The sequence below is a fragment of the Alnus glutinosa genome, chromosome 8 (genome assembly GCF_958979055.1).
Source record: "Alnus glutinosa chromosome 8, dhAlnGlut1.1, whole genome shotgun sequence".
Lineage (NCBI taxonomy): Eukaryota > Viridiplantae > Streptophyta > Magnoliopsida > Fagales > Betulaceae > Alnus > Alnus glutinosa.
In genome coordinates, this window is record NC_084893.1 from 28,753,709 (window position 1) to 28,765,436 (window position 11,728).

The 11,728-nt window shown below is 38.3% G+C and overlaps 2 protein-coding genes across 3 annotated transcripts; both read right to left on the reverse strand.

Moving 5' to 3' along the window:
- Positions 1 to 243: 243 nt before the first annotated feature.
- LOC133874830 (uncharacterized) lies at positions 244 to 5,889 on the reverse strand. Its single transcript, XM_062312701.1, has 6 exons — positions 4,632 to 5,889; positions 3,407 to 3,501; positions 3,172 to 3,294; positions 1,891 to 2,715; positions 1,210 to 1,429; positions 244 to 1,122 (listed from the first exon to the last, which is right to left on the reverse strand). Exons 1-6 carry the CDS (start codon positions 4,924 to 4,926, stop codon positions 617 to 619), a joined length of 2,064 nt encoding a protein of 687 aa, XP_062168685.1. The 5' UTR covers positions 4,927 to 5,889; the 3' UTR covers positions 244 to 616.
- Positions 5,890 to 7,205: 1,316 nt separating this feature from the next.
- Positions 7,206 to 11,041, reverse strand: LOC133874575 (uncharacterized). 2 transcript variants are annotated; one of them, XM_062312430.1, is made up of 5 exons: positions 10,651 to 11,041; positions 9,811 to 10,006; positions 8,315 to 9,043; positions 7,884 to 8,078; positions 7,206 to 7,405 (listed from the first exon to the last, which is right to left on the reverse strand). In XM_062312430.1, the coding sequence occupies exons 1-4, from the start codon at positions 10,803 to 10,805 to the stop codon at positions 7,887 to 7,889; spliced, it is 1,272 nt and encodes a 423-aa protein (XP_062168414.1). In that variant the 5' UTR covers positions 10,806 to 11,041; the 3' UTR covers positions 7,206 to 7,405; positions 7,884 to 7,886. The 2 variants fall into 2 exon arrangements, with proteins under 2 accessions (XP_062168414.1, XP_062168413.1); XM_062312429.1 differs by lacking the exon at positions 7,206 to 7,405 and having other exon boundaries at positions 7,716 to 8,078; positions 10,651 to 11,040.
- Positions 11,042 to 11,728: the final 687 nt, after the last annotated feature.

An 11,728-nucleotide genomic window follows, 5' to 3' on the forward strand; every position in this document is an offset into this window, starting at 1 on the left:
GAGCAGCAAAGAATGATTTCAGCACAAGTAAAAAAGTAGAGCTAGAAACCACATTTTATCTCATTTTGCTGACATAACAGTGATAATCAACCGTTGAACTTTTTTTTTTAACAAGAACTGATCCAAGAGTTTATTAGCACCGCTAAATCAACAAATTGAAATAAAAATATAATTTCTAACATAATTCCAAGTCAAATAGCTTACCAACCATCGAAATGTCGGAAGAGTCCAAAAGAAGATGCAGAAGAAAAAAGTCTTCTCTCTCTTTTTTTTTCTTTTTTTTTGTTTAACTTCATAGCAGTCTTCAAATTTGATGGTACAAGGAATAAGTAAGAAGCACATAAGTGAGTCAATCTAACTCATTTGAAGCGCTTCTAAGCAAGGAATTTAAATTCTAATACACTCATTGAATACCAGTAGCCATCATACGATTCTAAACCTCAAACCTGTACAACTACAAAGGCTACAAAGTCAAGTCCAAATGCAATGAGCTTCCCCTACACCCGTGTAACTATTTACAAGCATCCAAACAACGGACTCAAACCAGTCAAAATCAACCAAATATACTTCCACCCTCACCACCATAAATTAAGGCATCAAACTGCTACTGAAATTCTTATGCTGCCAATTCCATGAGTTCTAATGCTTTATAATTCTGCCCGGAATTGTCAAAATTCTGTGTGTTATCACCATTCTCACCATCATTGTGTTTGTCATTATCATCATTACCTTGGACATCATCTACATTATTACAACTGTAATTTGTGTCAACACCATCAACCTCAGTTCCTCTGTCATTTAATGATGGTGACTTCTTATCAATGGCCCTGTCCACATCTTCAGGAAGGCCATCAGAACTGGCAAATGCGGCTAAATCGACTTTTTCATCTTCATCAGTATTTAATTTAGTACTGCTAGGAACTTCAACATATGACATAGAAAAACCAGAATTGATATCCTTGACAATGTTTGAGAATGTGGAAAGCTTAGTGTCCAAGCCAATAGTTGCAGAGATGGCTGACAGTATGTCAGGCTTTCCATGTATGTCAACCCATTGGTCCCCCATCCAATCTTTGGATTCTCTTAGATCCTTTTTGGGTATATTCAATAGCAACCTCTCACCTAACCACCATAGAAGTTACATTACAGAGGGCAAAAGGGAGGAAAAAGAAGCAAAAAGAAAGTGAACATGAAGCTTAATAGTCATACCAGGGAAGTAAATTTGCATGGTACCATCACCAGTGTCATCCAATCCAGTTACAACTCCTTCCCACCAGCCATCACTCCACCATGCATCAACTGCGGTCCCAACCTCAAGAGCAAGGTCTGATTGCTCTTTAGAAGGAGGGGCTGGCCTAGTTGTAGGGCGACCCAGATGCCTCATGCCAAGTTTATCAGGCATAGCTATTCTAAAAGCAGGGATCCATTCCTACAAATTGGAGAACATAGCAACTACTTTTCAAGATAGGAATTCTGGATTCAAAAGGAAATTAGGAGATACACAAGACTTCATAAAAAAACATAGGAGATACACGTAAGATATGTTAGAGCTGACAATGCTAGATTGCAACTCATTACTGGTCAACAGCATTTTCTTTCAAAATTAAAACAAACTACAAACAAAAAAGACGTCTAAAGTTCCAATCAAAAAGGGTCAATCAGAATTAAAATTCAAAAAGATGAGGCATACCTAGAGTCGACATTTAGTCCACTAATATTGTGCAAAAGCTATGGCTTCAACTTACTGTAGTTATAAAATTATACCATGAATGTAAATCATTTATTTCTTATAAAGGAAAATTCCAATGCAAACCATTATTTTTATTCCTCTATTTAGAGATTCAACCATATGGAAAATATCGTAGAGAATAATCAAATGCTTGAGCATACCTCAAGATTGCCACATCCATCTTCATCCCGCACATCGTCGTATTGAACTTTCAACTGTTTTCGTGATACTTGCATTACTGTACACCTGAACCAGCAGCCTCGGATGCCACTATCTTGGCAGAGCAACTCTATCTTTTCATCAACCTTAAATAGTGGGGTATACCAAGGGTGACACTCAACATGCTTTAGGGAAAGCAATCTTCGGCTACCTGACAGACCATAATCTAAGTTCTCGTAAGGTAAATATGTTACCATCTGGCGAACTCTACCAGAATTTCTGACCCCTGAATGATCTGCCACAAACCTGTGACACATCCTACCACTTCTGGTCCTCTTAGCTCCCAGCTTTATATTGTCACCTGGGCTTAACTGTTCAGCTTCTTCCCCAGTAAGACCATGGCAAATAGACTCAGACCTTGGGAAGGGATCGGGACCCAAACAAGAGAGAATTGGTTGATCAAAATAGCCTCGCAATTTGGTGAGGTCAAAAGGCTTCACTCTGTTACTTCTAAACTGCCGATAGCAAAGATGTATTCTGGCTAATAAGGGATGAGGAAAAGAAGCTAAACATTTTTCATAATGTTCACGGGTTAAGACTGTGGCAGGACCATCTACACACTCTGCACTAATGACTTGTGCATATTGAGTGATGAAAACTTCTTTTGGGTCAGGGTTTTGTATAGGAATTATCCCCTTGACTTCCTGAGTGTGGTGAAACCACCTTACTTTCACCTTTTTCTGACCCCTCTTGTCTTCATACATATCTTCCAAATAAGCAAGATAGTGATTTTCTCCCTTAGCCATTACAAAGACAAAAGATTGAATCTGGGTACCAGGAAAGACGAGAAACTGTCAGAGGAAAAGAATGCCAGTAAAATTGAAGAAAAAGTGTAACATTTAAATGACAGTCACTCTTAGCAAGTGAGCTTTACACCAAGAAGCACACCTCAAGGCAATGCTCAAAAATAATGCAGACTATTCAAATCAAATCTCCTGAGGTCATGCATCAACATGTCAAGGTTGAATGAGTTGTACATGTATTGCTATGAAGAATATGAGGCATGTAGTATATCAATAGGAAAAATTAGAATCTCTTTCTTGCTGAATGTTCTCACTCTATTTTCATTCAACTGATTTAATCTGAGAATTGAAAATGTAAGTTTTTAAAAATGAGATGTGAGAGTTAAAAGCAAGAAGGACCATGCCTTAACACATCATCTCTTAACATTTTAAACACCCCATATCTTGTGTTCCCTTTTAAATTAAAAGGTAGAAGCTTACCGCTATTGTAGTCCCATTCCTGCAAAATGCTGGGTAATGCTTGAGCTGTTTACCACATTTCCATGCAACACCTGACCAAACAATGTCTGGATGGTGTCCCTTGAAACTCCTTGCAAGACGGCCCTGATATACACAGGTGTCAGATAAGCATTGAGAGCATCGATTAATAATTTTTTGATGAATAGAGAGCATTGATTAATAATTAAATAGATTCATAGCACTAAAAAAAATATACCGTATCATCTGGTCCTTGAGTCTGTGCAACACCCACTCCATCCATTGGAGATTCCAGAGACCCGAAAGGTTGTGCTGACTCATGTTTTGGGGATTCTGTCATTGAAAATTGAAGACAAAATGTAAATGTTCCAGAGAAAACATCCCAACTATTTGAATGCTAATAAAGTAACTTTAACTAGTAAATACAACTAATAATTTTAAGACTAATCATCTTGATATGAATTTTAGCAAAAGATATAAAAAATTATACAACCACCTTATTTTTCTAAATCAAAAATAAAAATAAAAAAATAAAAAACAAAAAAACTCCAGTGCTGAATTAAGCACTCATAATGCTCCAGCGTGATTGGCATTTCGCTAGCATTCCTTTTATCCATTACATCCAAGGCCACAATGTGTTGCCTTACCTGAACTACTAAGTCCAAGCTCCACATATGCTGACCAAAGTATATTACTTATGATTTATTCCTCTTAATAAAAGCTACGTATGATTCATGCAAAACGCAATACAGATGGAGAAGAACGTAAACTTTCTAACACGGGATTTCTTGTAAATTGTGACAGATACTACCATGTTCCATTTGAATGATCTTGTCTGGACAAAGTTCTATCACATTTCACATATGTATAAAAGGTTTAAGACAGAGAAAAAGGGAGAGGAGGAGAAATGGTGCAACCTTCTCCAAAACACAAATAATAACTACTAGAATTTAATGAACTCCAACCTTGATAGTGGCTCAAAGATTTGCATCAACAGTATGTTGTGAGAAAATATGATGTCATGAATCAATGACTCAAGCAAGATAAATATATTTGTATTTCTCAAAAAAGAGCGAAAACAATAAGAAAATTGCAATACCTATAGAGAAGATACTGTGACAAATATGGAGGAACAAGGGTAGAAAGTTACTTGCATGTTAGGACCCATAAGACACAAGACATACAAGACAGAAAATAGAAAGAGCATGATTTCTAGTATCAAGGACCACAAAAGACACCAATTTTGAAGTAAGCTATGGCAATGCTTGCCCACGTTATGGCCTACTAAATTTTCCATGTTTTTCTAAACATAAATACAGACAACAGTGAATGGAACATCTAATAAGCTGTATATCAAAAACCTAATATTAATGATATTCAGAGCCACTCGTGGAATGTTTTTTAAAATCTACAGGGATAAGAAAGGGTAGGAAACCCAAACATCCAAAAGGGGCAACACATACCAGACCGATCTCCATGTACTTGCTGCTTCGATAGCATAGACGTAAGCCAGTCCACGACCTCTCTTCTCGACCGCCATTTATAACCAGCATGGATAGAACTTTCCGTCCCATAAACCTGCAAGAACTCCTCGGCAACAACATAGAACATGTGCCTAACACTTCTCTCAGTTCCCACAACCGCAAGGACGGATTCCCCACCGGAATCCTTCAAGAAATAGTGAACCACACGATTTCCACGCTCCTGCGACACAAATTCCTCTTTCCACTCCACAAAACAGTGACTATTTCCAGTCATTTTGCACAAGGAGCTAACAGGAATACAGTACACCAGAAACCCACTTGAAATTTAAATTACATGGCTGAAGTGCCCATTAGAGACAGCAAAGGGTTCGAATCCAACTGTTTGCGCTGCCTAGTAAGCAACACAGCCAAGGATTCAATCCTTAGGGTGAATCACCCTAGGAAAACTCAAACTCAAGCTCAATCTGCCCAAACAGTAAGAACTCTAGCCAAAAAACGCCAGGTATATCATCAAACTGACCAGAATTTACAAAAGCCCATAACTTGAGAATCAAAAAGCAGATCAAAAAATCCCAGGTACAAACCCTGAAGATGCCCCAGGCAAGTGGGACTTGACTCAACACATCAAACCCAAATGATTTAGTGCAACACCCTCGCAAGTTGCACCAATTCCAAAAGGTTGTACCATTTAATCAAAGCGTAAATTTCTATTAAAGCCTAAGAACCACCAAACAGGAGAATTCCAACAACTCAGAACCGGGTATTTGACCAAAAATTGTCCAGAACCAGAAAAAGACAAGTGCTTTGAAGGTTTACAAGCAGATCAGAAACCTCAGGGTCACAAAAAGTGAGTCAGGGCTTGAAAGCCACCCAAGAGGCGCAAATATGTGCCTTTGGCTGCGTTTTTTTTTACCAGAGAATCATCACAAAGAAAATGAAATTGGCATCTCAATTTAAACCAAAAGACTAAAACTTCAGCAGGCTTGAAAAGAACCCGGGGGTGGTGATGTGGAAATTTTCAAGAGAGAAGTGGGTACAAAAGGTTTTGTGCCTGTTTTGGTAGGTACGAGGGAGAACAGAGAAATGGAATGGATAGAGGAGGAGATGAGGTAAGAGAAGGAGGAGGAGAAGGATACCTTAAAAGGGTCTCGGACATGGGAGGTGTGAGAGTTGCAGGGCCTTGGACATGTGCATCCCATGCAGCTGAGCTGGTGTATGTGAAACAAGAACAGGGGAGTCAGGAGTGGTAGAAGAAGAATAGGTAAACTATTTGTTTAAAGATTTTTATTTTTATTTTTATTTTTTTTCAAAGTGGGGGCTGACTCTATTTGGGCCCATGGGCTATCAATTTTTTTAATTTTTTTTAGTAAGTGGTCATGGGCTATCTAACACAGAAAAAAAATTTAGTGCTCTGTTTTTTCTTTTTCATGTATACAGTATGTACATACCTCTCAATCCAACATGCAATTTACACTTGTCCTTCAAAACAATCGAAAATTTCCTTAAATAACAAAAAATGAGTGGGGGAGTCATTTGCAGCCCATAATTCTCTTGCGCTAGGCACCCTACCCTCGCGACCACCTCTATAAAGTAAGACGAGGTGACCGTGAGGGTGGAAGGATCTTTAGAATCCACCATTTTCTCTACAGCGATGAGTTACAGAGAACTCTCTCACCCTGAATATGATTTACAATGAGACAATTCACCTTCTGCTAGGTGATTGTGGGAAGACTGCTCCATCTCCCCCAAGGACCCCAAGTCCAGAACTATCTTTGTAAGGTGAGGATTCCCAACGACGCACTCAATGTGAGAGATGATAGGTCGCGAAAGACTCTATCACCATGTGACCACTTTTGCAAGATATGTGTTCCTCGCAAACCATTTTACAATATGTTATAATATAGCATTTCTTTATGCCCCACGAGATAGAGTTGTATTTAAAAAAATCAGTTTATAATTATTAATATTATGAAATGATATCATCAATAAAAATTAGGAAAATATTTGGGATACTATTTTTTTTTTTTTCTATTCTAGACGGGAAAATATTTGAACTAGTACAACTCTAGCTTCACCTCCCTACAGACTTGCTAAGTAAAAAATAAAATAAAAATATATATATACTTACAAACTCACGTGAGAAAAGTGCCAAATGAATGGTCACATGGCTGTCCATATTTTAGTCGTCATCGTAATAATTATTACGTAAATTACTATATCAATTTGTAAATATGATAAGTGTCATGTTAACTGTTACGCGACATCCCACATTTTAACAGTTGATATAAGTATTATGTAAACTATCACATCTGATTGTTAAGAATTTCTGATAAAAAATTGTTGTAATTAATTTATCATGATTTTACATATATACTATAATTTTTTGGATGGTCCAAATTTTATGTACCCGTAACTTTTATTAAATATCCACGAGATCATGATGTCCTACAAAATTAAAGGGAAACGGGGTACCCGACACCATGCTATCTGCTGGTTCTCACACCACTCTCTTTTTTTCTTTTTCTTTTCTTTTTTCTTTTTTTTCGTATAAAAATAAAAAATAAAAAAAAAAAAAAAAATCTGCCTCATAATAGCTTCCTTGGCCTTATCCATGTCGTTTGCCATTCTGCGTTTCTGCCTGGTGCCCTGAGGCTTCAGCAGCCCCAACCGATGATGCTGAATGTACAAGACAAAGAATCAACTTCTTTCCCTGCCACAACTATGCCAGTCGAATAGAAACCTCTCCATCACACCTGTGTTGCCAGAGATTCTCAGAAGCCTTCCACAAGGGATCGGCAACGTGCCTTTGCAAGCTGCCGATGATAAAACTTATGGAACAATGAATAGATCAATGACACATGCTTGATCAACTCGTTTATCTACCAGTCATAGTTTTTTACATGCCACAGAGGATTCATATGGGTTCTAGACTGTTTTCCCTTTTCATGCTTTCACGACAACTCTGATAGAAAATAGTATAAAGCCAGAGCATGTGCATAGATCAATAAATAGAACACAGATATGAGCAAAAACTTGATTCTACCAATACAAGGACACCTTACATATGTCATTCCCATGAAGATAGACATAACAAAACCAATTAGTACATTGGCAGAGTTAACTGTGTATCCAATAACAACTTGACAAAAATGTACATTGGCAAAGTTAACTGTTTATCCAATGACTTAGAACATAGGCAAATCTGGAGATTGTTGGCCAATTAAACTTTACCTCTCAAGTGCCACGATTCGGAGCCTGGACCGACACTGGTGGTCCATGCGAGTATCTCCACTGACCACATGCAGAGCATTTATCCGACTTCACACTGTTTTCCAATGTACAAAATTTACAGGACCAGAGTTTATACTTGGTACGAACATCTTCTGGCTTTTGTGTGCTACAAAGCTCACATATTGGAGCCAACGGCTGCAGTGATACACCATCATTCACATGCAAAAGCATTAGTGGGACAAAATAATAAAATTGAGTGATAAATCCATTTCCGACTAAACTTTCTCCAAGTTTAGTTGAACTTTGTCCAAGTATCCAAAAATGAACTTTGAATGAACATACCATTACATATCCTAAAGGATATATAGAAAAAATATCTGTTCCATAAAATAATTGAATAATGAAATAATATTAGGCAAAAAAACACTTACTGAATTCAATAAAGTGCATGTTCCACACTCCCACATAGCAGGTTCCTCTGGATTCAATGTTCTATCACACATTGTATTATGACTAGGCACCGGCTCAAAAGATGGACTGGACAAATCCACAACAGATTCACGCCTAGAAGTAGACTGAGAAAATAAAGTGTTATCTGATTTGCAACTTCTCTTTTGAGATCTAATGTCATGACCAAGCATCGAGCCAGAGGTTGAAGCATCCGTAGATAAATCAACAAAATTGGATCCCAGATGATCAATGGAAGATTGACGAAACAAGCTTTGATCTAATTCCTGATTTCTTTTTCGTGATACTGCATCCACAGCATGTCCACTTGAACCAACACCTACCCTTGAGCTTACTCCACTTTGCTCCTTATATAGAAGGTTCTGCAAGATATCAGAGCCACTTTCTGCATCCCCAGAAGCTTCCCAAGACTGAGAACCACACCAAATATCATCCTGTAATCTTCTTTCAGCAGCCATTGCAGCCGCTTGTATTGGACTAAGTGCAGTCATAATAGTGCTATCACCGCCAAGACGTTTGGGTCCAGATGGCAAAAGAGATCCCAAGCGCGTTCTCTTTTCTGCAGCCGCTAAAGCAGTTTGGCGGAGAGATGAAAGAGGAGGTTGGCGGGAGAAACCACCCAAACGCCTCCCAGGAAGATCAAATCCCTGTCCCGTTCCTGTTATTCCCTTGGCCATCAGCTCCTCACATTCCTGTACATAATCAAAAGCATCATGCATAATGCAACAAATAAGAAAAAGACATAATAGCAGCAAATTGCACTACCAAAAACCCTGCTTTCTCCATAGTTTTCTTAAAAACTGATTTCAAAGCTGGAAAGCATGTATTACGATTCCACAACCCAAACACAAGGAGTACCCAAAATGACAAATAGGTCAGACTCTTTGACCCTTGCCTAGCTCCAATTGGATGAAATTATAAATAAGATCCGAAAACACATGTTATCCAAATGAAGAGGCAACAGAGACAATTCAGTACAATATATATAAGCTACATATTGCAACACCGTACAACTGGTCCAAGCAGAAATTTTGAAGAAAAACAATTTGTATGGTTAATAATCCAAATGGATCTCGCATATCATGAGCAAAAATCCAATTACAACACTGCTTTTCTTTCTCTAATGAGTACATTTACTCATCAAAAAGGGAATATCTTCAGAACTTTTCAGATATCAATAGATTTACTTCGTATAATAAGTTGATCCTCACTTGGGATTGGACACGTGATCATCTACCCATGAATGGAGCTCGGTAAATGGCTGCAATGACTTCCAACCACACTAATGTAAAATGAAATATACCTTTCTATAAAGGGCTATAAATACAAACAAGTGAAATCTTTTAGTTGCTTATGATGCGCAAAATACATTTCACAATTAAAAGGAAAAATTCACCCTTACAAGAAATGAAACACCTATTGTTAACTGTTATTAAATGAAGGGGAAAATTAAAAATACCTTTCTAAGTTCATCCCAAAGCATGTAGAAGCTGGCATTGTGAGGGCCATGGGCGTTATGGCAAAGCTCATGAAGCATTGTATCAAGAACTTGATCAAAAGGGAAGAAATCCCAATCCCTGTTTGGCCTTCGAAGCCTCAGCTTCACATTCACCCCACCTCCCACATTCAACCCCAGAAGAGACGGATTCGTTGGACTGCCAATTTGTTTATTTATAATTATCATATGGAAGTCAAAACACTACAAACTTAGATGAAAATCAAACCTTAAGAACTTCATTCGATTGCCAAGAAAACACACAAAATATAATTGTAGAGTAACAGCAGCAGTATAATTTTTGGGGAAGCTTGAGACAAGAGATAGAAACTCAATAAAGACTCAGCTTGAGTAACGAAAAAAATTGACGAAAACTAAAGAGAAAGCAAATGTACCATTACGTAACAGACACATCCTTGTTTAGGGCTTTTTTCACTGAATTTAAAAGTTCCATTTCTTTTTTCGGGCAAGTTCCCAAAAAAATTTAGATCTCTCTAAAGAAAACAAAAACACAAACAAAACAAAACAAAACAAAAAGGCAACTCATATCAAACTCAGTATATTATTCTCTAATATTTTCCTTTTCTCGCAATCCGAAATATAAAATAACTCAAAACTTTGCCTGAGCACCTATCAATCACATTTAAACAAAAAAAAATAAAGCGACTTTGAAACTTATAACATAATGGGGTTCCAAGAACCATTATAAATTTCCGATTTTTCATTTCTTCTTCTTACTTTTTCAACAATGTCTCGGGAACCAACAAAACGGAAAAGCAGAGTCTAGACAGAGGAACAATTTACCAGAATTCGGAGAGAACTTTGACCCTCCATTTGTGTTTACGCATAATGGGCTGGACCTGCTTCGCTATCCTCTCTAGAATCTTCCTCGCTTCGTCTTCTCCAGGCTTTTTTAGGGGTTTGATTTCCCAGACCTTGTTAAGATCGTCCAAATCCATCGCCCCAGAATCGAAATTTCAAAACCCCAGAAATCGAAGCGAAGGTAAAGCCCTGGGTGTTTTTACCAGTGGATCATGATGGTCATCTCCACCGGTGACTCCAGAGAATGGGAAAAGTATTTTGGGTTTTCTTTAGGTTCGAGGTTGGCGGGATTTGGGTGGTGTTTATCACACGTGGGAACGAGGTTTTCTTTCAAATAATGTTTTTTTTTTTAAAATAAAATAAAATAAATAGATCCATTGAAACAAAGAACAAACAAAAACACAAAGTAAAAATATACAGCCTTCTAGACATTTCTAGAGAGAGAAGCTCTCAACTTTCTAGAGAGAGAGAGTTTTGCTTTCAGAGACTTGTTTGCTGGGGAGGGAGGTTTTCCCCTGGCCTTTTGTCCTCCAAGCTCCTCAAGCTTTGGAGTTTTTGTCCCTCCTTGGCTTTACCAGTGGAGGTTGGTTTTTCTTCCTACCATTAGGGTAGGAAGCTAAGTTCCCTCGAACTAGTTTTCGGTGGTGTTTTGGTCTTCCGACTCTTCGAGGTTGTGAAGTTTTATTGTGTTTTCTTTGGTTTTCTTTTTTGTTTTCCGGCAGGAAACTTCCAGTGTATTGTTGGCTTGGATCCGGTTGTTTTCCTTGAGTCCTCGGTGGTTTTCGTCTCTCTGGCAGTGTGTTTATAGTCTTATTTTTTAGAGTTAGATCTGTGTGTTTTCACCGGAGATATCCTGTCACGCGCTCTGTAGTCGCTTTCGCCGTCGTCTCCCGGTTCGACTGTCACAAGCTGAGGTCGCGTCGTTATTCCCTGACCGGCGCGTGGCCTGCACGCACCGGGATCTTGTTTCCTGGATCAGCGCGTGAGGGCTACGCTTCGTTTCTCAGGCCTAGTTTGTGGCTGTTGGCGGTGGTCCATGGTGTTTGGGTGCTACTGGTGT